Source organism: Chionomys nivalis, chromosome 19 (genome assembly GCF_950005125.1).
Source record: "Chionomys nivalis chromosome 19, mChiNiv1.1, whole genome shotgun sequence".
NCBI lineage: Eukaryota > Metazoa > Chordata > Mammalia > Rodentia > Cricetidae > Chionomys > Chionomys nivalis.
Genome location: NC_080104.1, coordinates 62,622,719 through 62,650,426, shown reverse-complemented (window position 1 = coordinate 62,650,426; position 27,708 = coordinate 62,622,719). Strand labels below are relative to the sequence as shown.

The window sequence follows — 27,708 nt, the reverse complement described above, 5'->3', positions numbered from 1 at the left end:
GCAGCTGCTCTTGGGCCCCTGAGGCTGGAGCTTGGACAAAGCCGGGAGGCTTCAACGGCCTCAGATCTGGATTCTCAAAGGCCTGAGCCTAGGGACACTGAAACCCAGGAGAACCTGGAGGTGAGAAGGAGGAAGTCAGAGCTCACCTGGGAGAACGGGAGCAGACCTTGGGGCTGGGCGGCCTTTGCCTTTATGAGAAGGGACCAGGTAGGCCTGGAGGCGTGGTGGGAGGGGAAAAGGATGGAGGCCCTGGGCCCAAACAGGTTGACGAGCCAGCGGGCGGAGCCTTGGTGGCCGGCAGCCTGGAGACAGGATCAATTCCATCTCTGGGCCTTCCATCTATCTTGAAGTTGTCCTTCCTTCCTAAGTCTGCCCCCCAGAGTTCTCCCTCCCTCCCGCCCTCTCTCTCCCTTTTTCTTTCATTCAAACTCCATGCCTCCCCCATATCTTAATTTCATTCCAACCTTCCCTCTGTTTTCTCCATCCCTTCCCAACCTTTGCTTTCCTTCTGTGTCCAATCAGATCAGCTCCCCTCCATTCAATCCTTTCTCCTTCCTCTACCTCCCATCTTCCACTTTGGCTCCATCTGCCTTACTCCCTCACTGGAGTCAGCTCTGTGCTCCCCCTGCTGGGTCCTGTCACCATTGTCTCTCTCCCCTAGTCCTCCATCCCTTCTGGGTCCCTCTCCCAGACTATCCTATCTATCTCTCTCCTTTATCGGTCCTAATCTATGCCTTTGATGCCCCAGATTTATCTTCCTTTGTCCCCATACCCCAGGCCTCAGTTTCCCTCAGTTTTGAACGCAGTGGTTTTAAACTATGACCTAAGGCTAGGGTCTTTTCCAGCTTCCTATCCTGCCCCTCCCCACCCACCCACCAGAGGCTTCCCACTCTTCCCAGCTGCCGACCCAACCTGCTTCCCCGGAGGCAGCTGCATCTCAGGGCAGGGACTGTGGCTAGTGTCTGTTGGGGGTGGTGAGGGTGGGCCCATCCGGCCACCCTCCTCTCCCTGCTTCTGGCCGGCTTCTCTGCAGTGGCGGGGGGTCTGCAGGCCCGCGGCTGAGCTCTTATTTCTCCCGCGTGTCTTTCTTCATATTTCCCCCAGCTGTTTCCCCTCTTCTTCCTGGGCTTGCAGGGGGAAAAAACAGCCCAGCATAGGAGAGCGTGCAAGAGCGAGAAGCCAAGAGCCCTTCCCGGGTCCTACGGTACCGGTACCGTGGGGGCTTGGGGAGCTCAGCTCTGTAGGCCCCTGAATGGCTGGGATTTCCCTCTCTGGCCCCTGGGAATCTGGGCTCCAAGCAGCACATTCCAGCCGGCTCCAGCTCCCTTTCTGCTGTCACTTGACTCCGCTGGGCCCCAGCCCTGAGTCCCTCCTACTTCTCCTTCCCTGGACTGGGGCGAGTTGGGCATCACCGACTAGGAATTTTCCCTGGGAGGGTGTCAGAGGGTCAGAGGCTTCAAGACTCTGGCTCCCTCCATCCCTCCCATGGACCCTTCACTGGTTAGTGTGAGTCTGGGGCGTGCAATGTCCCACGGGGTGTGAGGAGCTCAAGTTCCGCCTATCCCGGGCTTCCCCAGAGCGTCTCTCCTGGAAGGAGGGGCTGTTACCGTCGCAGGTGAGGTTACAGTGAAGCCTTAGCCCCACCCCCAGTCGGACTCCACACCCCGCCCAGCCTCTGTAGGGCCCAGATTTCCTATTGCTGTCTGCAGAGGGGTACGTAATTGGGGGTGGGGGGAGCGGTGTCCCTAAGGGCTCGGTGGAAAGGCCTGAGGCAATTCTCCCAGTGTCCATGACGGCTATTAACAGGCCCTTCAGCAGCTGGAGCGTCCCTGGTTTGTAAACTGGATATCTAGCCTGCCTTGGCTTCACTCTAGGGGCCGCTTATCTTCCTGGTAGCTTTTTCTGTTCTTGTCTGGTTTTTCTCGAGACTCTTTGAAAATGCTTTTGAGTGTGAGTTTTGAATCAGTTAGGAGGTGCAACAGGGTGGTGAGACCGGCAAGGTTGCTGGAGACTTTACTGTGACCTGACATTGTAGAGAGAGGCAGGACTCACAGGTGGTGCTGAACGGGACAGAACACCTCCCACACCAGCTCCGTTGTCGCCCCGCTTCTGCCCCCATCTCTCCCTTCCGAGGCTCAGCAGCTCTCCCCCATCCTTGTTTTCTTGCATCCGTGGGTCTTGCGTTCCAGTCTTTTGGGGTAGCATGTGATTTTCAGGGCGCCTCTCTATCTTTCTCCTCCACCCCCCACCTCGTCCTAGCTCCATTTTGCGCTTCTCCTTGCCAGAAACCAGACTCTGCGGCTCCCACCAGGGACTGAGCTGGCTGGGAACTGAGGAAGGCTTGCCTGAGGAGGACTCCAGAGCTAGCCTGGATGGAGAGGGAGCCCAGGGGGACCCAGAGCCTGGGAGTCTGTACTTCTGGGCTCCTGAGAGAACAGGGGGGAGCTGCAGAGCTGGAGAGAGGTTTTGGAAGAAGGGGACGGAGAGAAACGGAGACTAAGAGTGTGTCCCACCCTCAGGCTCGAGGGTAATCTAGGTTGGGAGTGTGTGTGTGGGGGGGTGCTAAAAGGTAGCAAAGTGGGGTGGGGTGAGAACCAAGTGAGTCTAGCTAGACAGGTGAGCCCGGCTCCCTTCCCCCAGCCGGGTTCCCGCTCTCGCTCCCGTGCTGGGCCTGTGGGAACCCGCTGCTTCCTGCGTGCCCTGGGGCTGCTCCTCCGTGCCTCTCTCCCCCTCTCTCCAGGAACCCAGCCCAGAAAAGCGGGGAGGGGGGGGGGTAAGGGAACCATCTTCCCGCGGGGCCACCGCGTGGGGGTCCTGCTGGTGCTGCTGTACCCTAGCCTCCCGGGCGGCGGGGGATGGGCGTGCGGATCACCTAGGGGAGGCGAGGCGCGCAGGGGGAACTGCGGGGCGGGCTCCGTGCTCGGAGAGAAATGAGGGGCGGCGCCGGGCGTGGGAGCGCGGGCGCCGGGGCGGGAGGACGGGCGGGGGACGGGCGCGGGGAGGCGGCGCCTGGGCGCGATCCGGCCCCGCGCTGGCTCCTCTCCCCGGAACAGGCCCCCGACAGCTGCTCGCGGGAGCCGCCTCCCGACACCCGAGCCCCGCCGGCGCCTGCGCTCCCCTCCCGTGCCCCGCCGCCGAGGAGGCCCCAAACCGGGGCCGGACGCCTGAGTCGGCCCCGGAGAGCGATGAGAGGTAGGGAGCGAGGTGGGGAAGCGCAGGAGGCAGGGGGCGCGGGTTGGGAAGCCCCAGCTTGTTCCGCCGCTTGGGGTTTCGGTTTCCCCATCCGAAACAGAGAGGGCCCTGACTTTCCGAGAAAGTGTTTTCTTGTGTAGGGAAGGATCTCTCTTTTCCTGGGTGAGGGGAGAACCGAGCCCCAAGAGGACAGGTGCACGTATGTAGCCCACTGAGTCATCCTATCCGTGGTCCCGGTGCCGTGCCTACGAGCATGCTCTGTTAAGCTGACCCAGCCAGAGGGAGCCAGCCTGACGCCCAACCTACCAGACCAGCCACGCTCGGTGGTTGCCGGGTCGTGCCAAGAGACGAAATCACCGCCCAATGAGCAACGCTCCCAGGGTACCCTCTGGCCGGGCATTCCTGTCCAGCACCCCTTCTCCCAGCCACCGCCCGGCAGACTTGGAACTGACTGGCTGAGGAGGATGGAGGTCTGTCCAGACCCTGGCGGCACTGTAGAGACAGGTCACGGCAGAATGAGTGAGAAAGTGAAGAAATGGCCTTGTGCTTCCTGCTGCCTTTCCCACCTCAGTTCCACCTGTCCCCACCTGCTCTCGGCTTCCCTCTGGCTTAGTCACCCATGCGTGTTTGGGAGAGGCAATTCTCTGGGGAATCCTGAGTGGGTTCCCCATTGTCTTCTGATCAATGCAGCCCGTGTCTGCCAGTTAGTATTCACAGGTGTCTAAAGGTGGCAACTCACTAGCTAAACGGTGAGATATGGCTGTATGGATGACCTCAGGGTGCGTGGCACACACCTGTAATCACTCGAGAGGTGGAGGCAGTCGGATCAAGAGTTAAAGGTCAGCCTGCCTTAGCATCATCGTGAGTTTGGAGGCTTCAATACTTGGGACCTTGTCTCAGAAAACCAACCCACTCTCTTGCTGTAGTGGAACGCGTCTTTAATCCCAGCACTCAGGAGAGAGAGGCAAGGGGCTCCTGATGAATTCAAGGCCAGCCTGGTCTACCTAGCTAGTCCCAGGCCCACCAATGCTATATAGTGAGACCCTGTCTCAAAAGAACCAGAATAACAACAAAAATTCCTCCAGCCAATCAACCAGCTGCCCACTTAAAAAACATAAAGCAATGAAACACACAACAAAAGATGCTAAGGTGTGTGTGGAGTGGATAAGAGTCGTGTGTGAGCTGGTCTCGGAGGGACATAGGCCAGCAGGATATGCTGAAGAGGTAGGAGGGTCAGGAGTTAAGAAAAAGAAAAAGAATGTGTGTGTATGTGTGTGTGTGGAGAGAGAGAGAGAGAGAGGTGGTGAGGCACCTGGAGGTGTGAGCATGGTCATTTAGTTTACTCTAGTGTTTCCAGTGGGCTTGTTAACACTCCACCTGTGTGTACCTGTGTAGAGCTGTGTGGGCGGAGTGCTCCGGACTGGGAGGTGGAGTTCAGGAAAGAATGAAGAGCCGGAGGCGGACAGTCCTGACCCTTGGCTTGTAATTGGTTGAAGAAGGGCCAGGTCAGGTGCCAGTGAGGTGGAACTCCCAAGCCTGTCTGGCTGTGGGAATCAGACCTAGGGGACAGAGAAAGGGACTGCCCCAGACCTTGCCGGCATGCTTCTGCAGCTCCTCCGCTTGGCTAGGCGCCCTGCTCTGTTTACCTCCAGCTTTGTGTTTCTGCTCGTCTCCCCCTGCCTCCTGTCCCCGCCTGGCTTTGTATCTCTGCCCCAGGCTCCTCTCAGCACTGTCTGGCTCTGATGACTCATCTGGGATAGGCATGAAGGTTACTCAGGAGAACAAGGGCCTTGCTGTTTCTGCAGAGGTGGGGGTGGAGAGTGGCACCCAGGAATTCCCTGCCAGGCTTCCCAGGCCCAGCAGCAGCCCGCTCCCCTGCACCATGGGGCTGTACCCCCCAAGGGACTGGTTATGGTGTCTTTTGGTTCTAGGCTCTCCTTTGATAGCCAAGTGGCTTCTGGCAACCCAGTCAGTTGCTACTTCAATGATGGGGGGGGTCTCAGCTGCCTCTTACATTCCTGCCCTAGAGCATTGTGGGAGCAGCTGGAGGACAAAGGGATGGGGGAGACTCCCCCCAACTCCTCCTACCTCCTGGGGTGACCTGGCTTCCCCGTAGTTGAGCCCGCCCTCATCTCCAAGGCAACTCAGTCTTCTCTGCTCAAGGCCCTTCTGCCACCCTCAGTAAGTTGGAACTTGGGGGAACTGGGATGTTAGAGGCAGAGCAAGGAGAGCTGGGAGGACCTGGTGGCAGGGCTGTGAGAGGCTCAGTAGGTGTCCCTCTGGATTCCAGGATCTTTAAAATTCAGTACAGACCCCAGGCACTGCCAGGTGTCAGGAGAGCTTCTCTTTCCCCGGGACAGAGGATGCCTGTACCCCAGAAGGAACAGAGAAAGCAAGCGTCACTGTCTTCAGGGGAAACTCTTACATGGAGACTCTGACCCTGAGGGTCCAGGTGGGGTCCTGAGTCTGACAACCGTCAGAGGATGTCCAGTCTGCTGGTCTGACTGCCACAGCGACATAAAGAAATGCAGAGGGAACCATCAGGTTGGACATGGATGGAGTCTCTTCCTTAGAGATTTGAGGGGCTCAGGCTAGCTGGTATTTCTATTGTATTTTCCTCAATAAGCCAACTAAACTTCTCTAGGACTTAGGTTTTGGAAACCAGAGTTAAGTTTTACATTGGTTTATACGCTGCCTGGCTTTGCATAGATGCGTGCTACCGTCTCACAAGTTTAGAGAGCGGACACAGCCAACCTCTCTCTTCATGTGCGCTTCCCTGTTCACGGTCACGCACAGCCTCACTAGACATACGTGCAAGAGTGCGAACAGACGTGGGTTTGTTTGTCCTTTGCTTTCTCGGGGTGGAGTAGTTCCCGTAGTTCTGAGTCTGGCTTTCCATGTTGAGAAGTGGTATGGGGGACATGGGGGACACATGCCAGGTCAGATTCATACTATTTTCAATTTGAAATCATTTTAATATATATGTATGTATATATTCTGTTTATGAGTGCTTTGCCTGCCTGCATGTCTGTGATATCTGTGTGTACCTGGTACCCACGGAGCTCAGAAGAAGGCATTGGATTCCCTAGAACTGGAGTTATGGATGGTTGTGAGCCGAGCCGTGGTATGGAAACTAGGAACTGAGCCTGGTCCTCTGTAAGAGCAGCAAATGCTCTTTACTGTTCAGCCGTCTCTCCAGCCCTCACTTCGTTACTTTTGTTGGCTTTTGGTTTTGGTGTTTGACTTGGGGTCTTATGTAGCTTCGACTTTAGAACGAGGCTGAGGCTGACCTCCTGGTCTCTCACCTCTCGAGTGAATTGCCAGTGTATGCTACCATACCCTGCCTTTCTTTCAAATGTATTATTATAATTATTATTTTATATGTATGGGTGTTTGGGCTTACATGTATGTCTGTGCACCACCATGCATGCATGGTGCCCTTGGAGGCCAGAAGAGAGCGTGGGATCCCCTAGGACTTGAGTTACAGATGGTTGTGAACTGCTGCCATGTTAGTTACATTTATTTTCGTGTATATGGGTCAGAGGATGGCTGGTAGTGGCGCACACCTTTAATCCCAGCACTCAGGGAGTAGAAAGGTGAAGCTCTGGGAGCTTAAGGCCAGCCTGGTCTACAGAGTTCTGGGATAGCCAGTGCTATGTAGAGAGACCCTGTCTCAGAAACATATAAGAAGGGTCAGTTTTCACCTACCCCACTTTCTCTTTCCACTTGTGAGTCCCGGGGATAGAACTCAGGTCCTTGAGCCTGGAGCCAAGTGCCTAACCCTGCATCATCTCTCTGGCCCTCCCCTTTTTGTGTTTTTACAGCTACATAGAAAATTAACCTCCCCAAAACCCCCAGAACACCCCCAGGGGCACTCACATAGTTTAGGGATTTCTGGGGACATCTAGGGACAGTTTTGAGTTCTTACTTCTCCTAGTCCCTATGTTTGAACCATCTGGCATGCTCATATTGCTAGATTGCTTACCAAGTAGATTCTGATACTATAACAGCACATCCCCCTCCCCCGAATGGTGGTTTCCCTTTTGTTCCTCTTTCCATGGAAGATATAACCCTTGGAAAGATGGGTTAGTGGTTAAGAGCACTTACTGCTCAGCAGAGGACCCAGCACCCACATGGTAACCACTCAAAACCATCTGTCACTCAGGTTCTAGGAGCTCTGCTTCCCTCTTCTGGCCTTTTCAGGTACTGCATGCATGAGGCACACATACAGACAGACAGACGAGCACTGATATGCATAAAAATTTTAAAAATACATCTTTTTTTAAAAGATTTATTTATTTATTATGTATACAATGTTCTGGCTGCATGTGTGCCTACACGTCAGAAGAGGGCACCAGATCTCATTACAGATGGTTGTGAGCCACCATGTGGTTGCTGGGAATTGAACTCAGGACCTCTGGAAGGAAAGTCAGTGTTCTTAACCTCTGAGCCATCCCTCCAGCCCTAAAAATAAATCTTAAGAAATACTTTGTCAGGTTAGGCATATCAAGTGTGTATCTGTAACTTCAGCATTTGGGATATTGAGGCAGGAGGATTTCTGCCAAGTATGAGACCAGCCTTAGGCTATATAGTAAGTTTGGGGCCAGCCTGGGCTACACCAGAAGACCCTGTCTCAAAAAAAGAAACATTCCTTTGTCAGTCTGATTTGTATTTTTCTAATTCTAGTGAACTTGGATATTTTTTAAAATATATATTTTAAACATGTTGGCTCTACTTTTCTTTCTTTTTTTCTTTTTTGTTTTTTTTGAGATGGGGTTTCTCTGTAGCTTTGGAGTCTGCCCTGGAACTAGCTCTGTAGACCAGGCTGGCCTCGAACTCACAGAGATCCGCCTGCCTCTGCCTCCCAAGTGCTGGGATTAAAGGCGTGCGCCGCCACCGCCCGGCCGGATATTTTTTAAAATATATATTTTAAACATGTTGGCTCTACTTTTCTTTCTTTCTTTCTTTTTTGTTTTTTTTGAGATGGGGTTTCTCTGTAGCTTTGGAGTCTGCCCTGGAACTAGCTCTGTAGACCAGGCTGGCCTCGAACTCACAGAGATCCGCCTGCCTCTGCCTCCCGAGTGCTGGGATTAAAGATGTGTGCCACCGCTGCCCAGTGGCTCTGCTTTTCTATGAAGAGAATACTCAGAGTCTTGGGCCATTTCTATACTGGGTTGTTTATAAAATTGTTTCTTTATCTATTTATAAGAACCCTTAGTTTATTATAACTATTATGCCCTTCCCTTCTGTGTATTGTCTACATTTTTGAAGCCATTGTTTTGTTTTTATTTTTGTTTTTGTTTTTATTTTCTCTATTGATTGGGGGTGGGACTTTAGACATGTTATTTAATGAACAGATCTCTATCTAGTTTCTTTGTGTGTTAAATATGGATCATAATATCTACCTTATAAAGTGGCTGATGATGAAGTTATGGACTCTGGTTTAAGGCTGGGCCGGGCCCAGTGTGTAGGAGGCGGTCTAAAAGTAGAACCTTGCTCCAAACAGCAACTTACTCTTCTCATCTCCAAAGCTGCCCTCTTGTCTGTCTCTTGTTGATGTCTATACCCAGATCCCTTGGTGAGCAGACCTCCTTCCTGTTTGTCCCCTGCAGAGATGCTGTCCCCTCCTCCGTAGGCTGGAGGGATCAGGAGCGATGGGGACAGGGACCCTCTCATCTCTACTGCTGCTGCTACTCTTGGTGACCATTGGAGATGCTGACATGAAGGGACATTTTGACCCTGGTAAGGAAACTGAATCTTGGGTCTCTGAGGAATACAGCTTGGGAGTAAGAGAGTTGGGGGGACCCTGACGCATCCTGTGTCTGTGTCCTTCAGCCAAGTGCCGCTATGCCCTGGGCATGCAGGACCGCACCATTCCTGACAGCGACATCTCCGTGTCCAGCTCCTGGTCAGATTCCACTGCTGCCCGCCACAGCAGGTACCTGAAATGGGGAGTGGGGGAGCTCTTGAATGGACCCCCCTCTGCACAGGCCAAGGGGCTTTTGAGAAGGCCTTGGCCAGCGAGACATATGCCATGTAGTGGAAATAGGCTCCACATAGACCCACGACTAGGCTGGCAGTGTGGCTCAGTTAGGGTACCCAGCTACTGTGAAATTCTGTATTCAATTCCCTGCACCCATAAATGGGTGTGGTGTTGAATGCTATAATCCCATCACTCAGAAGGTAAAAGCAGGAAGAACAGAAGTTTGAGGTTACATAGTGAGGCCAGCCTGAGCTACAAATGACATTGTCTCAAAAATAAAAACCTCCTCCTTCCTCCTAGGCTGGAGAGCAGTGATGGAGATGGCGCATGGTGCCCCGCAGGGCCTGTGTTCCCCAAAGAGGAGGAGTACTTGCAGGTGGACCTTCGGAGGCTGCACCTGGTGGCTCTGGTGGGCACACAGGGCCGCCACGCTGGGGGCCTGGGCAAAGAGTTCTCCCGTAGCTACCGGTTGCGCTACTCCCGAGATGGCCGCCGCTGGATGGACTGGAAGGACCGCTGGGGTCAGGAGGTGAGGCACCTGGGGAGGATCGCTCTTCTCCTTGCCAGCCTGGCCACCTCTTAACATCCCGTGGCCTCTCCAGAGGACCTCAGTCCCCACTCTCATCCCAAATCTGTTTCTTTTTCTTGTTCTCAGCTTGGGGAAATGTACCCCTCCCCCCCTCGCATGACCACAAACTAAGATGGTATTGGTGGCTCTCTCTCTCTTTCTCTCTCAGTTCCTCTCTGTGCCCACCTTGTGGCATTTTCTGAACCCCATCCCTGTACACCCCCTGCTTCCAGCTCTAAGCCGTGTGTTCTTTCACCCGGCAGAGATGAAGTCTAAACCTTACTCCACCTGCTTCTGTCCCTCTCTACAACCTACCAAACCCCTTCCTCAGAGAACAGCACACAGTAGCTGATGTAAATCAGATGGCCACACCCAGCTCTCAGCCCAGCACTGAAACAAAACAACCCATTCTTTGAGTGCAAAGCATGTGGGTGAACCCAGTTTCAGCTCCAGGGGATCCTGCCCCCTCCTCTGGTCTCTACAAACACTGCATGTGTGTGTCCAAACCCACACGCATCTGTGTACGCTGACATATGCCCTCTATTGCTGTTTGTGGGACAAGCCAGGGCCCCTCCCCACAGTCAGAGACCATCACCTGGTGCTCTCAGTGCCTGGCAAGGCCTCCTCCCGACACCAGAGACTCCCCCTCACTCCATCCAGTTCTCCTCGGAGATGTCTCCTCCTGCAGATCTGCTCGGGCACCACCTCAGGGCTCTGCCCCATATACTGCCTCTTGTTTCTCACAGCTGTCCTGGGAGGAGGGTTGACTTCACCACTGAGATCATGTTCGGTCCAGAGTGATCGTGTCCTCTGAATGAACAGAGGGAGTGAGGTGAAGCGGGCAGGGGTGCTGAGATAGGATTCTGGGCAAGGGTCTGGGCACAGCGGCCCGAATGGCTTGGGGACACATGGGAGCAGGCAGGGGAGAGGGTAGGTAGGGTACAATTGAGGACAGACCTCTAGAGCTTCGAGAGGTATCAGTGCCCACTGCTACAGAACTTCCTTTTGAAAATGCCCAGCTGCATTCCACAGTGTTGCATGTTCCCCTAGCCAGCCTCTCGGTGGCCCCTGCAGGCTGCAGGCAGGGAGCCTCTGAAGCCTGGGTGGTTAGGCCTCACCTGTAGCTCTACCCAGCCATCCACCCTTTTCCTCCCTGGCCCTCAGGTGATTTCAGGTAATGAGGATCCTGGTGGAGTGGTGCTGAAGGACCTTGGGCCCCCCATGGTGGCCCGGCTGGTCCGCTTCTACCCCCGGGCTGACCGAGTCATGAGCGTCTGTCTGCGGGTAGAGCTGTATGGCTGCCTCTGGCGGGGTGAGTAGCTCAGCCCCACAAGAACCCCTTTCCGGGCCTGGAAGCAAGAAATAGAGACAGGAGAGGGCATCAGAAGTCCTTGTCTGTCAGGACCGTCACTGAGTGAGGAGAAAGGGGCTATGCAGTGTTGCCTTCTTCACACCAACAAGGGGCTGAAATCAGCCACTCAGGCCTGATGCCTCCTTCTGACTCCCCTCTTTCCACCCTCCCAGATGGGCTCCTGTCGTACACAGCCCCCGTGGGGCAGACTATGTACTTATCTGAGGTGGTACATCTCAACGACTCCACCTATGATGGATATACGGCTGGCGGGTAAGAGAGATGGCCTCAGCGGGGCTCAGGATGGGAGAGAGCTGTAGCTGAGTGTGTGGTGCGTGTGTGTGTGGTGTGTGTGTGTGTGTGGTGCGTGTGTGTGTGTGGTGCGTGTGTGTGGTGTGTATGTGGTGTGTGTGTGTGTATGGTGTTTGCACGTGTATGTGTGTGGTGTTCGTGTGTATGTGGGGGGTGTGTGTGGTGTGTAGGTATTCGTGTGTGAGAGGTGATGTGTATGTGTGTGTGGTGTTCGTGTGTATGTGATGTGTGTGTGTTTGCGTGTGTGTGTAGTGTCTGTGTGTATGTGGTGTGTGTTGCGTGTGTATGTGGTGTCCATGTGTATGTGGTATGTGTGTGTTTGCATGTGTGTGTGTGGTGTCCGTGTGTATGTGATGTGTTTGTGTGTATGTGGTGTATTTGTGTGTGTGGTGTCCGTGTGTATGAGAGGTGAGGTGGAGCAGGGAGTAGCCTGAACAGTGAAATGGAAGAGCTGAAGAGAATGCTGGTTAGGTGGGGTCTAAAAGGTCAGACCAGGATTGAAGGACAGTAAGGTGACCACTAGCCCAAAGGGCACTTTGTTTGGATTAGAAAGAGGCGTCCCATAGTGCAGACAAAGATCACCTCGTAAGAAAAGCCGCAGGGCAGCCGGGCAATGGTGGCGCACGCCTTTAATCCCAGCACTCGGGAGGCAGAGGCAGGCGGATCTCTGTGAGTTCGAGACCAGCCTGGTCTACAGAGCTAGTTCCAGGACAGGCTCCAAAGCCACAGAGAAACCCTGTCTCGAAAAACAAAACAAAACAAAACAAAAAAAAAAAAAAAAAAAAAAAGAAAGAAAGAAAAGAAAAGCCGCAGAGCATCTGGAACTGCAATCCCAGTACTTGGGAGGTGGAGGCAACAGAGACTTTCTCTAAAAACAAAGCAAGGCACCACCCCGGCTAGGAACATCTGTTGGAAACTGTCACATTAAATATACACACTATAGATTGACCCATGTGCCTTCGTGGTGGCTCTTCAGCAGGGTGTGCGACCCACCTTGTGATAGTTTGGGGTACGACGCACGCAAGAGGGGAGAGGGTTGCGGGACGTTGGTGTGGGCTGGGCAGGGAGAGCGGAGTGTGTGTGTGTGTGTGTGTGTGTGTGTGTGTGCGTGCGTGCGTGCGTGAACAGTCCTTTCCCATCCCTTCCAATCAGGCTGCAGTATGGTGGTCTGGGCCAATTGGCCGACGGTGTGATAGGGCTGGATGACTTCAGGCAGAGCCAGGAGCTGCGGGTCTGGCCGGGCTATGACTATGTCGGATGGAGCAACCATAGTTTTCCCAGTGGCTATGTGGAGATGGAGTTTGAGTTCGACAGGCTGAGGACCTTCCAGACCATGGAGGTGAGCGAGCTCCGCCCTCCTGAGGATATGGGGCTTGGGACGGTGCTGCTGCAGCTGCCTGGCCACACCCAGTGTCCCTTCCCTCTCTTCTCAGGTCCACTGTAACAACATGCACACGCTGGGAGCCCGCCTCCCTGGCGGGGTGGAATGCCGATTTAAAAGAGGCCCCGCCATGGCCTGGGAGGGAGAGCCTGTGCGCCATGCCTTGGGGGGTAGCCTCGGAGACCCCAGAGCCAGGGCCATCTTAGTGACCCTGGGTGGCCGCGTGGGTCGCTTCCTGCAGTGCCGATTCCTCTTCGCAGGACCCTGGTTACTCTTCAGTGAGATCTCTTTCATCTCGAGTAAGTCCCAGCGTGTGCCTGGCTCTGTAGTCCTTAGGTTTATCTGACTGTTAACCCGTGGTGTCCCCAGCATATGGATTCCTGGTATATCACCTGTCACCCGTGAGACTGCTCAAACTGAGGCCAAAGAATCAGACCCCAATCCTCTGTAGAGTCTTTTTTCATTTGTTTGGTTTTGGTGGGTTTTTTTATTTATTTTATTTTATTTGTTTTTGGTGTTTTGTAGGTTCTTTTTTATCTTTTTGTATTTTTGAGATGAGGTCTCACTATGTAGCCCTGGCTGGCCTAGAACTCATAGAGACATGCCTGCCTCTGCTGTCTGAGTGCTGGGATTAAAACATGTGCTACCACACCCAGGTAGACTCTTTTTTTAAATTTAACTTTTAAAGATTCTTTTTAAAAATTATTTGTGGTGGGTTGGAGAGATGGCATAGAGGTTAAGAGCACTGCCTGCTTTTCCTGAGGTCCTGAGTTCAATTCCCAGCCACCACATAGTGGTTCAAAAACCATCTGTAATGAGATCTGGTGCCCTCACTGGGCATGCAGGCATACACGCAGACAGAACACTATAAATTTAATAAATACATCTTTAAAAAATGTTATTTTTTTGAGACAGGTCTTATAATGTAACCTGCACCAGCCTAAAACTTATAATCCTCCTGCCTCAGCCTCCCACACATTAGGATTATAGATGTGGGGCTGGAGAGATGGCTCAGTGGTTAAGAACATCGCCTGCTCTTCCAAAGGTCCTGAGTTCAATTCCTGGCAACCACATGGTGGCTCACAACCATCTGTAATGAGGTCTGGTGCCCTCTTCTGGCCTGCAGACATACACACAGACATATATATATACACACACACACACATATGAACAAAAAACAGGATTATAGATGTGTAGGGTCTCGGTTGTCCCCAGACCTCTCTCTTTCCTGTATGAGTCCCTCATTCCTGATCCATCTGAGAGAGGGTGACCGGTTCTTGTTCCACCTCGTTGAGAAAGAGCTTCTTCAGACCCATACTGCTGTACTAGCTGGCTAACCGCGCTGCCCCTCTCAGTTCCCTATGTCTCACGCACCTGCGTCCCCTCGGGTCCCCTACTCTGACTAGCTCTCCTCTTTGCTTCCTTCTCCCCAGATGTGATGAATGATTCCTCTGACTCCTTCCCACCGGCCCCCTGGTGGCCGCCTGGCCCACCTCCCACCAACTTCAGCAACTTTGGTGAGCAGTCCTTGGGCGCAGTACCTCCAGGGCCTCCCCCTCTGGTGCGGCAGGACTCCTGCTGTGGTGCTGACCATTCTCCCCTGTCAGAGCTGGAGCCCCGGGGCCAACAGCCAGTGGCCAAGGCGGAAGGGAGCCCCACTGCCATCCTCATCGGCTGCCTGGTGGCCATCATCCTGCTGCTACTGCTTATCATCGCTCTCATGCTCTGGAGGCTGCACTGGCGCCGGCTACTCAGCAAGGTGGGCGGGGCACGGCGTGTGTGGGCGGGGCACGGCGTGTGTGGGCGGGGACGGATGCACCGTCAGGATCAGTGCGATCTATAGGGCTTGGTTTAATATCAGAAACAGAGACCCCTGTCAAGAGTAAGCATGGCGTGTGAGACGAACCTCACCAGAGCTAGGGAGGACCAAGAACCTAGTGACCTTAGAGGGTACCTTGAAACAGGCAGGGCCTTCCAGAGCAGAATGTAGCCTCACTTTCTGTCCTCCAGCCAAGCTCTATCCGTCGGGGGTCCCTCTCTCAAAGCCCAACCAATTTTGGGAACAGAAGCTGGAGCGAGTGAAGGGGGCGAGTGGCAGGCCATCTGCTCTCCTTATGCCCTGGACTTCCCATGTCTGGGAGGGTGATGTCCATTACAGTTGATAATAAGGGCCTGGTCAGATGTGGTTGGGTCCTGTGGGGTGACATCAGGGAAGTGGGGTTGCCATGAGGAGAGAATAGCCGGACTTTAATCCAAACACCCAGGAAGCCATGTTAAGTAGTAGTTCAATTAATGTTGTCTAATCCCATGACAAGGCTGAGCGCCGGGTGTTGGAGGAGGAGCTGACAGTTCACCTGTCTGTCCCTGGAGACACCATCCTCATCAACAACCGCCCAGGGCCCCGAGAGCCACCCCCTTACCAGGAGCCTCGGCCTCGGGGGACTCCACCCCATTCTGCGCCCTGTGTCCCCAATGGCTCTGGTAAGGCCTGCCTTGTTCCAGTCCTGCTTTGTCTTCTGCCTGTGTTCTTGTCTTAGCCCCTCTTCTCCTTTACTGTCCATGCCCAGTCCCAGTTCATTTTCTTATTTCTATGTACCTCCATATAGTCTCCCCAAGGTTGTCCTATGTATTACCCAGAATGCCAGTGGTCTCACCCTGTCATTGTGTCATAGATTTCTGTTGTGCCGTCATTGTCTCCTTACCCCTCAACATTTGTTCTTTCCACTCACCCATCCACCCACCTACCCATCCATCTACTCATCCATCCATCTATCCAACTGCCCATCCATCCATCCACCCACCCACCCACCCACCCACCCACCCATCCATCTACCCATCCATCCATCCATCCATCCACCCACCTACCCACCCGCCCATCCATCCACCCACCCACCCATCTACTCATCCATTCACCCACCCATCCACCCACCCACCCACCCATCCATCTACTCATCCATCCATCTATCCAACTGCCCATCCATCCATCCACCCACCCACCCATCTACCCATCCATCCATCCATCTACTCATCCATTCACCCACCCATCCATCCACCCATCCATTTATCCATCCACCCACCCACTCATCCATCTACCCATCCATTCACCCACCCATCCATCTACTCATCCATCCATCCATCTACCCATCCACCCACCCACCCAACCTTGTCCATCCATCTATATTCATAAACCCATTTGTTTCTCCAGCATTCAGCCTCAGACAGCAGTTTTTGCACTCACCGTCATCCATGCATACACATCCATCATCTACTCAGCTCTCCCTCTCCATCACTCTTGAGGGCCTTCAGTGATTCGATCTCTTGTCTCCCACACTTTCAGTCCCATAAGCCCCAGGCTTGCCTTATTCCAGGTCTCCCTGTCTGTCCAGCCTTGAGTCTCATCCCTTCCCCGTGTCTCCCCCCTCCTTCTCCCGACAGCGTTGCTGCTCTCCAATCCGGCCTACCGCCTCCTTCTGGCCACTTACGCCCGTCCCCCTCGAGGCCCGGGCCCCCCCACACCCGCCTGGGCCAAACCCACCAACACGCAGGGTAAGCCCCTCTGCTGCTGGGCTCTGCAGGCTCCCGGACCTCTACTGGGCAGGGAAAGCCCTCACCCCTCGCACTATCCACTTCCCCACTGTGGCCTTTTCTGCTCTCCTGAGCTCCCAGCTGGAAGCTCTGCGGCCCCTGGAGCCAAGGGGACCGCGCTTGCGCGCGCTGGTCTTAACTCTGTCCCCTCTTCCTCTCGCGCTGCTCTCCAGAGCTAGAGAGGACGCTGCTGTGGTGCCGCTCTTCTGTAACTCCGCCTTTATTCTCCCCTCTCTCTAGAGCTGCGTGGAGGAGGGCCTCACCCTGGGCGCTTGCCCTCTCCCCCCTGTGTCCTCTCTCCGCAGTCCCAGAGGTGAAGGCTCACGCTGCCCCTCCTGTCTGCTCCTCTTTTCTGTGTTGCTTCCTCTTTGCGGCCCTTTCCCCAGGGCCTAGAGGGGACAGCTCTGCCTCCCTCCTGTCTGTAAACATCTTGCCTGTGAGGACCTGTCCCCCCCTCCCCTCTCTGTGTGCCCTGTCTCTGCCTGTCTTTGAGCTTGGTGTGTTTGGGATTGGGAGCCACTGTGGCAGGGAGGGGCTGGGCTGGCAGGAGCAGGAGCTGGTGATCAGTGGGGCCAGGGTTTGGAACATGGAGGAGATTCATGACTCAGATGCTGGGTGGAGGAGTCCCTCTTCCAGCCCAGGCTTACCTAGTGGTCAGGGTTGTGCCAGGAAACCCCCAAAGGGGGGAAATTTTCTGGTACTTTCTGCTTAACTGTCTGTGCTGCCTTGAAAGCCTTTGGGTGTGGCGCACAGTTCTCACACTGGCCTTCTCTGGTTTGAGGCTGGGACAGAGGGGACATAGGGGCTGAGACCTCTGGGAGATTGGGGCGTGAAGAATTGTACCGCTCAGGGCTGCTCCTGAAGCCTCATCCTGTCTTCTCTCCCCTCACCTCTCTAGCCTGCAGTGGGGACTATATGGAACCCGAGAAGCCCGGTGCCCCGCTGCTACCCCCACCTCCCCAGAACAGCGTCCCCCATTATGCCGAGGCTGACATTGTTACCCTGCAGGGCGTCACTGGGGGCAACACCTATGCTGTGCCCGCCCTGCCCCCAGGGGCAGTTGGGGATGGGCCCCCCAGAGTGGATTTCCCTCGGTCCCGGCTCCGCTTCAAGGAGAAGCTTGGCGAAGGCCAGTTTGGGGAGGTAAGGAGGGCGCCTGTCCAGCTTCGACAGCGTCGAGCCGGGCTACGGCTTTGTCGCCATGGCTGCATGCTTCCTTGACCATTTGTGCTGTGATGCCCTATCTGACACCGTGGGCTTGGACTCAGTGAATGACCTTCCCGCTCCAGGTGCACCTGTGTGAAGTAGAGAACCCTCAAGATCTCATCAGTAGTGATTTCCCTATCAGTGTGCACAAGGGACACCCCTTGCTGGTGGCGGTGAAGATCCTCCGGCCAGATGCCACCAAAAATGCCAGGTGAGACCCACGGCAGCAATAATAATAGCACATACCGGTGTGAACGGGGGGGGGGGCGGATCACACGGGGCCCCAGTCCTAGATGGAGAGCTGCAGACAACCAACAACTTCTGAGAGAGGGAGCGTTCATCCTCCCCAGAGCTCAGCCCCCTGAAGGGTTATCTAGTCCAAGTGGTCAGCTTACAACCTATACATACTTTAACACTTCATGGATTGGGCAGAGTGCACACATAGATTTATCCATACACGTATATATAACAATAATAATTAGCCAGGTGGTGGTGGCGCACGCCTTTAATCCCAGCACTTGGGAGGCAGAGACAGTGGATCTCAGTGAGTTTGAGGCCAGCCTGGTCTACAGAGCGAGTTCCAGGACAGGCTCCAAAGCTACAGAGAAACCTGTCTCAAAACATAAACAAAAAACAAAAAAAACACAATAACAATTAAAGAATGATTAAAGAGAGGCCATAGATTGAGGAAGAGTAAGGTGGATGGAGAGCCTAGAGAGGTTGGAGGGAGGGGGGAGGGGAGATGATGTAGTCATACTTTAGCTAGGTAAGGACTAGGGGTGATGTCTAAAAACGGGGGGACGCCATGGAGATCAGGGAGCAGCAGATCCTGGTGTCTGGGAGCGGGGGAGGCCCTTGGGGGAGGAAGGAGGACGCACTGCCATGGCGCTTCTCCAGCCTCCTCCCTGCTTCCCCAGGAATGACTTCCTGAAGGAGGTGAAGATCATGTCCCGGCTGAAGGACCCAAACATCATCCGGCTCCTGGGCGTGTGTGTGCAGGACGACCCCCTCTGCATGATTACTGACTACATGGAGAACGGTGACCTGAACCAGTTCCTCAGTGCCCACCAGCTGGAGAACAAGGCAGCGCAGGGCGTGCCTGGGGACAGAGAGTCTGACCAGGGCCCCACAATCAGGTACCTTCCCAAGAGCACCCCAGATGGGTCTCCTGATCCTCACTAAGCTGGCGAGGAAGGAGGGGAGCATGGGGCGGGCCTAGGATGAGGAGCTCATCTCCATGGTAGTCCATGAACTAGGCCAGGAAGGCTGAACTCTTAGGAGCAGGTGAAGAGACTGCAATTCCATGATTCTCTCTTGCCTCAGCCTAACAAAGAGTGAACTTCTTGGGATTGGATGGGTGGAGTAGGACCTGCCCCATCTGAACCTCTTCCCTGCCAGGATCAGAAGCCACTTATCGAGTGGCTGAGGTGTGGGCTCCGCTCCCTCTCCTAGACAGAAGTACGTCAGGTGGGGAGGAGCCTGGGCTGCTCTGTGACTTTCTCTCTGCTTCTCTCAGCTACCCTATGCTGTTGCACGTGGGAGCCCAGATTGCCTCTGGCATGCGGTATCTGGCCACACTTAACTTTGTGCATCGGGACCTGGCCACCAGGAACTGCTTGGTTGGGGAAAATTTCACCATCAAAATCGCCGACTTTGGCATGAGCCGGAATCTCTATGCTGGGGATTATTACCGTGTGCAGGGCCGGGCAGTGCTGCCCATCAGGTGGATGGCCTGGGAGTGTATCCTCATGGTGAGCATCCCAAAGACTGGGGTGTGTGTGGGGGGCACTGGCTGCCCCTCTGCCAATTTTGTGACTCCTCTTGCCTTTCTGGGGCTCTACTTTTCTCCCTTGAAAATTGAGGGTACCCTGGATCAAGGAACTGGGAAAAGAAGAAACAGGAGATTCAGGAGCCAAGAGTGGGTATTGGGCTGGGGGGTAAGAGTTGGAAACTGGCTAGAAGGGGTAGGATAGAGACTCAGGACCAGCAGGTGGAAGGCAGGTGGAAAGGGATAGGACCAGAGCAGGGGGAGGGGTGGGGAAGCCAGGAACAGAGAAGCAGGTGCGGGGAGTCAGGTAGGACAGCCCAGGTGAGTCTATCCCGTCTGAGTTCTTCCTCTGCCTTCCTTGCGTTCTTGTGTACCAGGGCAAGTTCACGACAGCGAGTGACGTGTGGGCCTTCGGAGTGACCCTGTGGGAGGTCCTGATGCTCTGCAGGTCTCAGCCCTTCGGGCAGCTTACGGACGAGCAGGTCATCGAGAACGCTGGGGAGTTCTTCAGGGACCAGGGCCGGCAGGTCAGAGCTGAGGGAGGGGCCAGGGGGGCGGACCCTGTGGTGAGGGTACCTGTCCCTAACTCTCATTCACACGGTGGGCATCTCGCAGGTGTACCTGTCCCGGCCACCCGCCTGCCCGCAGACCCTCTATGAGCTGATGCTGCGGTGCTGGAGCCGGGAGCCAGAACAGCGGCCGCCCTTTGCCCAGCTTCACCGGTTCCTGGCAGACGATGCGCTCAACACAGTGTAAACTCAGGACCCTGCAGCCCTCGCCCGCCGGAGCCATCCAGGGGACACCGGACACGAGAGAAGCCTATGGCACCCCACCCTTCCATCCCTGAGAGGCAGCGTTTCTGCAGGTGGGCTGGGCCTGCCCAAGGAGCTGAAGCCTCTGTCACTGGACACGCACCCTTCTGGTTCCTTCCTGAGCACCGCCCACCCAGCTGGCCCTGGGGTTGGGATCCTGCCTGACTTCTTGTAGCCACCCCTTGGGGAAGGATGGGGGCAAATGCAGGGCGCACACTGGATGAGGCCCACTGGAGCACCTGGGCCCCACTGGACAACACTGGTTCCTGGGGAGGTGGCTGTGGCCCCAGCCACCTTCCTGTCACACACTGGACACTGTCAGCTGAGAAACTGGGGGACGAGGTGGACAAGGAGGCCTAACCCCTACAGTGATCCTCAGCCCTGGCTTCCTTCTGTTCTGCCCCCTGACACACTGGACCCAGGGGTGATCCCTGACCTGATCCTCGATCACACGCCCCTCCTTCCCACCCTCTGCTGCAGCTAGAACTTCTCAAAGCCTATATGTTTCTGTGGAGTAAATACTAGAATGGGGGACGGAGGGATCAATACCCAAGGCTGGGGGCGGGGATCTCTATTGTAGCTACCACATTGGTTTTTCTATAATCACGTGGGTTTGTACATTTTTGGGGGGAGAGACACAGATTTTTACACTAATATATGGACTTAGCTTGAGGCAATTTTAATCTCCTGCACTAGGCAGGTAATAATAAAAGTTGAGTTTTTCCACAGCTGCAGGTGCATTTCCTGGGGGTTGGATAACGTCTGCCTCCCCCCCTCACTCTCAGCCTGCTGTCTTCCCTTTCCCCAGTCCGTGTCCCACATCCTGCCTGTCCTAGCTTTGGTCTGTGGTCACTTAATCCGGGCCCATTCCCACTGGACCCTGAGAACCCTGTCCACTCTGATGCTCTGCAGGGAGAATAGTGATATCCACTGGGGGCTGGCGAGATGGCTCAGTGGTTAAGAGCACTGGCTGCTCTTCCAGAGGACTCAAGTTCAATCTCTGGCACCCACATGGCATCTCTCAATGGTCTAACAGCAATGCACATAAATAATAATTAAAAGCAAACATAAATAAATAGTGGTGTCCAAGACTACAGTCCACAACCCCAAAGAAGCGAGGTAACAAAGAGGGCCCTAAGAGAAACATCCATGGATCCGCCTAGAAAGGGGAAATAGACAAGATCTCCTGCGTAAATTGGGAGTGAGTGTTGGAGGGAGGGGTGGGGGTGGAAGGGGAGGTGGGGAGGAGAACGTGAGGGATCCAAAGGTCAGGTTGGGGGAAGGACAGAGAGGGAGAGCAAGGAAAGAAATATCTTGATAGAGGGAGCCATTATGGGATTAGCGAGAAACCCGGCACTAGGGAAATTCTCAAGAGTACACAAGGTGACCCCAGATTAAACTCTAAGTGATAGTGGAGAGCTGGACTGAACTGGCCTTCCCCTGTAATCAGATTGAGGACCACCGTAACCGTCAAACCTTCATCCAGTAACCAATGGAAGCAGATACAGAGATCCACACGAACCACTAGGCCAAGCCCCTGCAGTCAGTGGAAGAGAAGAGGGGTGGCGGTATGAGCGAAGGGGTCAAGACCATGATGAGGAAACCCACAGACGACAGACCAGAGCTAGTGAGAGTTCTCGGACTCCAGCCTGACAGCTGCGGAACCTGCATAGGACCGAACTAGACCCCCCAAATGCAGGTGACAGTGGACTGGGCAGTTTATGAGGCCACTGGCGGTGGGTCCAGGATCCATCCTGAGTACAGGAACTGGCTTTTGGGAGCCCATTTCCTATGGAGAGATACCTTGCTCAGCTTAGACGGGGTGGGAGGGTGGGAGGGGCAGCTTGCTCAGCTTAGATGGGGTGGGGGGATGTTGTGGGTGGGAGAGGGGCACCTTCTCAGCTTAGACATGGGAGTGGGGGGGTGCCTTGGTCAGGCCTCAAAGCGGTGATGGGACAAACTTCCTTGACTCCCCATGGGAGGCCATACCCTCTCTGAGGAGCAGGTGGTGGGCGGGATGAGGGGAAGGTGGTGGGGGAGTGGGATGAGGGGAGGGAAGGAGAGAACTGGGATTGATATGTAAAATTAAAACGAAAATTAAAAAAAGAGAAACCAGTGGTGTTGATCAGTGGCAGTCAACAGCTAAGCTACCTCAGAAGCCACCGGGAGTTCTCTCACTCCCCATAGATTTTGGGTTGAGGGTATCCAAAATAAGGGTGTGATTTCTTTTCCTTGTCCAATTCTCAGATCCCGAGGTCTGGGGAGACCCAGGTGATCTCTGGGTTCGGTTTTGGGAGCATGCACATGGCTCCTGCCCGTGAGCTGTCTGGTGGAAGCCACAGCGTGGATGTCTCAGGCCTGCAAGGACAAGCTGCAGCCACTGGGCAAGCTTGAGAGTTCATTGTGGGTAGCAAGCAACAAACAATCGAGTTGCAGGTTTGGAGAAAGCAGCCTCATCTTCACAGCCATTTCTGTGAAACAAGGACCCCGGGGTTTTGGCTGACGATATTCACAAAGTGAGCCAAACAGATAATGAGAGAACAACAGTAAAGATAATTTAATCTGAGGCTGGATTAATGGGCTCTCAGGGCCCAGGTCACAAATCTAACAGTCTTGTTAAAGCTGCGGAGGTCAGGCTACTGCCTTACGATTAAGACAGACATTGATGGGTTAGAGTTCAGAGGTCAGACGTTAGAATAATAAGCAATGGAATTCCTGGCAGGGAGCCATAGCTTCCAGGGTCCTGTGCCCAGACTTGCTTTAAGTAAGCTTTGGAACTATGTAACTCTGGCTCCTCTGAAGCTCAGGCCAGCGTGTCCAAACCTGCCCCTCTCCCACCGCAGCAGCAATGGCACCCTCGATCCTCCTCGATGCTGAGTCCAGTCCAGTGCGCAGCTCATAGGTCCACTGCCAGATCTTCGTTCTTTCTCGACATTTCCCCTGCCTGGGCACACACTGCTACACTGGTGTGTCCTAGCTAGTCACCCAGGACCGCTTCTGTCCCTCTCCAGTTTGTTTTCAGTTCTGCAGCCACCGTGACGTTTGTTTTGAGGCTGGATCTTATGGTCTCATGTGGCCCAGACTTGTCTTAAACTTGCTGTGGAACAGAGACTAATCCGGAAGGGATGCTCTGCCTTTACCTCCCAGGTGCTGGAGTTGCGGGCACACAATGTGTATGCGTGTGTGTGCGTCTGTGTGTGTAGGTTAGAGACAACCTGCAGGAATAGGTTCTCTAGCTCCACCATGTGGGTCCTGGGTATAAAACTCAGGTATGATGGCAATGCCTTTACCTCTGAGCCATCTTACCAGCCCCTTTAAATTGTTTTTTATTACATTTTGTTTATTTTATGTGTATGTATGTGCAATATGTGTGATGACGATAATGGTGATGGTTACAATGCCGGGGTTGGACCCAGGGTCTTGCACACGCTAGGCAAGCTCTCTACCACTGAGCTGTACCCCTAGTCCCTTTTGTGGATCTTTCTGTTGCTTTATTCAGATGGGGCCTGGCTCTCTATGTAGACCAGGTTGTTCTTGAACTCAGAGATCTATGGACCTCTGCCTCCTGAGTTCAGGAGTTAAAGGCCTGTGCTGTTTGCTAGAAGAATCTCACTACTAGCAAGCCTCCTGCCTCAGTCTCCTGAAAGCTTATAGTAGAAGTGCTCCACCAAGTCCATTTCTGATTGCTCTGTCCAGGGCTGACTTTCTGGACCAGCACACTCTCCTGCACACACCACTGTTTTTTTCAGCTTCCCCGAGGCCACAGACCCTCGGGGCCTTTGTAGTGTGCCTTTGTCCAGAAACTGTTCCCTGGGTTTTGTGTGTTGCTAGCCTTCAGCAATCTCCTCTGGTCAGGCCAGATCTCCACCAATGCTCTTCAGCCCATGGGGTTCTTCGTTTCCTTGTATGAGCTACTCCACATGCATTTGTGTACATGTCTTTGCGTTGTCTCCTCAACTGCGAGATTATAAACTGCGAAATGGCCAATTTAGGGAACACAGGGCTCAATTCTGAAAAAACGAAAAAGTTTCTATAGAGTTAGGGATGCCTCATCAGACCCTTTCTTTGAGGGCAGCTCCAAGACCCCAGCCTGAGCTTCTTGTGACATTATTAGGTAGTGCTGCCTCTGCTGAATCTGGCTAAGCAGAGTCAAGTGAACCGTCCACCATGGCTTTCACCTTATCCATCGAGGCAGGGTTTCCCAGTCACCCACACCTCCCTGACATGGACAGTTTCCCTAGACAGCTGCTCTGGGAAATGCCCTGTCTCATACAGGCAGGCGGCTGCTCTCACCCAACACTCCAATACTTTATGCAGGTTCTGGAGTCTGAACTCTGGTCCTCACACCTTCACGGTTGGTGCTGGGTCACCGAGCCACCTCCCCAGCCTACTTTTCAGTTTTATATATGTATCAAAATTTCTTCTGGGCCGGGCGGTGGTGGCACATGCCTTTAATCCCAGCACTCAGGAGGCAGAGGTAGGCGGATCTCTGTGAGTTCGAGACCAGCCTGGTCTACAAGAGCTAGTTCCAGGACAGGCTCCAAAACCACAGAGAAACCCTGTCTCGAAAAACCAAAAAAAAAAAAAAAATTCTTCTGGGCTGTTTAAGCCATTTATAATTTGTGTTTCTTTTTTTTTTTTTTTCCAGGTTTTTTTTGAGATTGGGTTTCTCTGTACAACAGCCCTGGCTGTCCTGGAACAACTAGCTTTTGTAGCCCAGGCTGGTGTCAAACTCACAGAGATCTGCCTTCTTCTGCTTCACGTGGTTTAGGATTAAACGTATGCCAACACGCCCTACTTGGATGATACAGTTCTAATGGTGGTGTTGCTAGGTCAAAGAACAACCACGCGGAAATTGTCTGTAGAAGCTGGGGTGGTAATGCTTGCCTGGAATCTCAGCTTTCCAGAAACGGAGGCAGTAGGGTTAGAAATTTACAGTTTGTATAGTTTTTTTTTTTTTTATTGAAAAAAAAAATTTTTCTGCCTCCTCCCCGCCTCCCATTTCCCTCCCCCTCCTCCCGCCCCTCTCCCCCTCCCCCCACACCTCTTCTCCTCCCTCTCCAGTCCCAGGAGCAGTCAGGGTTTCCTGCCCTGTGGAAAGTCCAAGGTCCTCCCCACTCCATCCAGGTCTAGGAAGGTGAACATCCAAACTGTCTAGGCTCCCACAAAGCCAGAACATGAAGTAGGATCAAAACCCCATGCCTTTGTCCTTGGCCTCTCGTCAGTTCTCATTGTCCGCCATGTTCAGAGAGTCCGGTTTTATCCAATGCTTTTTTAGTCACAGTCCAGCTGGCCTTGGTGAGCTCCCAATAGATCGGCCCCACTGTCTCAGTGGGAGTTTGTCTAGTTTTTTGTTTTGTTTCTTGAGACAGGGTCTCTTTATGGCTGTCTTTTAACTCTCTCTGTAAGACAGCCTGGCCTTGAATTTACAGAAATCTGTTTGACTCTGCCTCCAGAGTGCTGGGAATAAGGTGTGCTCTGTGACTGCTCCTGACCCTCCCGCCTCCACCTACCCACCCAGTGCAGGATTACAGGCCCATAACTACAGGCCCATAACGCCACACGTAGCTTTGTAGTTTTTCTTTCTTGCCAAGATTTGGTTGCCTCTTTAATTTCAGATTTATTTATTTATTTATTTATTTATTTATTTATTTATTTATTTATTTTGGTTTTTCGATGCAGGGTTTCTCTGTAGTTTTGATGCCTATCCTGGAACTAGCTCTTGTAGACCAGGCTGGCCTCGAACTCACAGAGATCCGCCTGTCTCTGTCTCCCGAGTGCTGGGATTAAAAGCGTGCGCCACCACTGCCTGGCATTGTTTTTATTCTTTTTGCTTCTTTTTTTCCCTCTCCAGTCTCCATTCCTCCCCCCACATTCTGCCTGCATGTATGTCTGCACACCAGAAGAGAGCACCAGATTTTATCATAGATGGTTGTAAGAATTGAACTCAGGACCTCTGGAAGAGCAACCAGTGCTGATAACCTCTGAGCCATCTCTCCAGCCCTCCCCCCACCACCACCTTTAATTGCAAATCAAAACTTTCCCATCTCTTTACAAGATGGGATTTCTTACTATTGCTTGCTATTTCTTTTGCTAATCTAGTATGTTTCTTCTTTCCTTATTTTACTGTTAGACTTTTGAAGCATCTTAAAGAGACAGGAGGCAGAAAAGAGGCTGGAAATGGACCTCAACAGACTGAACTGCTTACTTCTAACATAGAGGGGCAGACATGGCAGTAAGGGGGTGTCTGCCAAAGACGAAAGGGATGCTTGGGCTTTATGGAGGAGGCCTGAGGACTGGGAGGTTAAATCCACCTCTGGGGCTGTGTGCAAGCCTTCGTTTCTCCTCTTGGAGTTGTTTCATCCAGACAAGGCCATTTTATGTTTAGAAACTGCCTTCCCCCTGCTATCAGGATGAAGGTCATCGTGGACCAATGAGTTTGGTAACGGCAATGAGGGGGGAGGGCTGGTACAGAGTTTACTTTAACATTGACAAGACAATGTCAAATGACTTTCTTTTTTTTTTTTTAAAATACTCATTCATTATTCCTGTGAGTGCAGGAGGGCAAAGGCGGGGGGCGGGGGAGGGCTTCATATTGCCCTGGCATGCATGGAGAAGTCAGGTCACCCGGTGAGCTCAGCGAGTCTTTACCCACTGAGCCATCTCCCAGCCCTTGTTTTCTTTTTTAATTGCTCCATAAGAGGTGCTTTCTTTCAGTTCTGCCCATTTCATCCAACATTTCTTCCAAGACTGTGACTCTTGTGTTTGAAATATACAAACACTGTATCGTGTTCTGTAAAGCGCTGTCAGCTTCGTGATGCTCTGCTAATTGTAGATACCGACTGGCAAATAGCCAGGGAGAGACACGAGGGCAAAATAAGTCATAACAAAGTCTTACATGGTCTACCATCTTTTGTCCTTTGTAAATGTGCTTCTTATCCCAGCACTGAGGATCCCTTGTGCAAATTCCTTATTCTTGTTGGGCTTGGTATTCTGTGATGTAAGAATAACAGAATTTAAGCCGGGTGGTGGTGTTGCCCGCCTTTAATCCCAGCACTTGGGAGACAGAGACAGGAGGATCTCTGGGTTGAAGACCAGGCTGGTCTACAGAGCATGTTCCAGACATCCAGGGATACACAGAAAACCAAGAAACAAAAGACCAAAAATCAGAATTTGACTCATAAGAACTGGAGAAATTATAGTTGACCTTGGTGGATGTCTTCCCTTGTCTTGCCTTTCTCTCCGGTAAATTCATCAACCAAATCAGAGCAAACGGCAGCTTTCTTTTAAAAATTGTAATGGAGCCGGGCGGTGGTGGCGCACGCCTTTAATCCCAGCACTTGGGAGGCAGAGGCAGGCGGATCTCTGTGAGTTCGAGACCAGCCTGGTCTACAAGAGCTAGTTCCAGGACAGGCTCCAAAACCACAGAGAAACCCTGTCTCGAAAAACCAAAAAAAAAAAAAAAAAAAAAAAATTGTAATGGAGTCTTCCAACTGCGTAGGAGCTGGAGGGACCCTGGAGGAAGAGATTAAGATTAAGCATTTAGTTGC

The 27,708-nt window shown here is 53.3% G+C and overlaps 1 protein-coding gene across 11 annotated transcripts; it reads left to right on the top strand.

The window, feature by feature from the left end:
* Positions 1-101: 101 nt before the first annotated feature.
* On the top strand, positions 102-21,316 carry Ddr1 (discoidin domain receptor tyrosine kinase 1). Of its 11 annotated transcripts, none has more exons than XM_057794601.1 (19): positions 1,736-1,832; positions 5,220-5,373; positions 8,805-8,934; positions 9,028-9,130; positions 9,476-9,704; positions 10,908-11,055; positions 11,268-11,367; positions 12,559-12,745; positions 12,840-13,086; positions 14,221-14,304; positions 14,395-14,546; positions 15,103-15,268; positions 16,223-16,333; positions 17,271-17,515; positions 17,662-17,789; positions 18,496-18,714; positions 19,095-19,329; positions 19,724-19,873; positions 19,962-21,315. In XM_057794601.1, exons 3-19 carry the CDS (start codon positions 8,847-8,849, stop codon positions 20,100-20,102), a joined length of 2,733 nt encoding a protein of 910 aa, XP_057650584.1. In that variant the 5' UTR covers positions 1,736-1,832; positions 5,220-5,373; positions 8,805-8,846; the 3' UTR covers positions 20,103-21,315. The 11 variants fall into 11 exon arrangements, with proteins under 11 accessions (XP_057650586.1, XP_057650582.1, XP_057650588.1 ...); XM_057794596.1 differs by lacking the exons at positions 1,736-1,832; positions 5,220-5,373 and adding exons at positions 2,322-2,527; positions 3,054-3,192; XM_057794597.1 differs by lacking the exon at positions 1,736-1,832 and adding an exon at positions 2,974-3,192.
* The last annotated feature ends 6,392 nt before the right edge of the window (positions 21,317-27,708 follow it).

What these genes read in the sequence shown, in the direction of transcription:
- Ddr1 (XM_057794603.1), top strand. Translation starts at nt 8,847, where the DNA reads ATGGGGACAGGGACCCTCTCATCTCTACTGCTGCTGCTACTCTTGGTG. An exon ending in CTGTGTCCCCAATGGCTCTG is followed by an intron (nt 15,269 to 16,222) that starts GTAAGGCCTGCC and finishes TTCTCCCGACAG; the next exon opens with CGTTGCTGCTCTCCAATCCG. An exon ending in CAAACCCACCAACACGCAGG is followed by an intron (nt 16,334 to 17,270) that starts GTAAGCCCCTCT and finishes TCACCTCTCTAG; the next exon opens with CCTGCAGTGGGGACTATATG.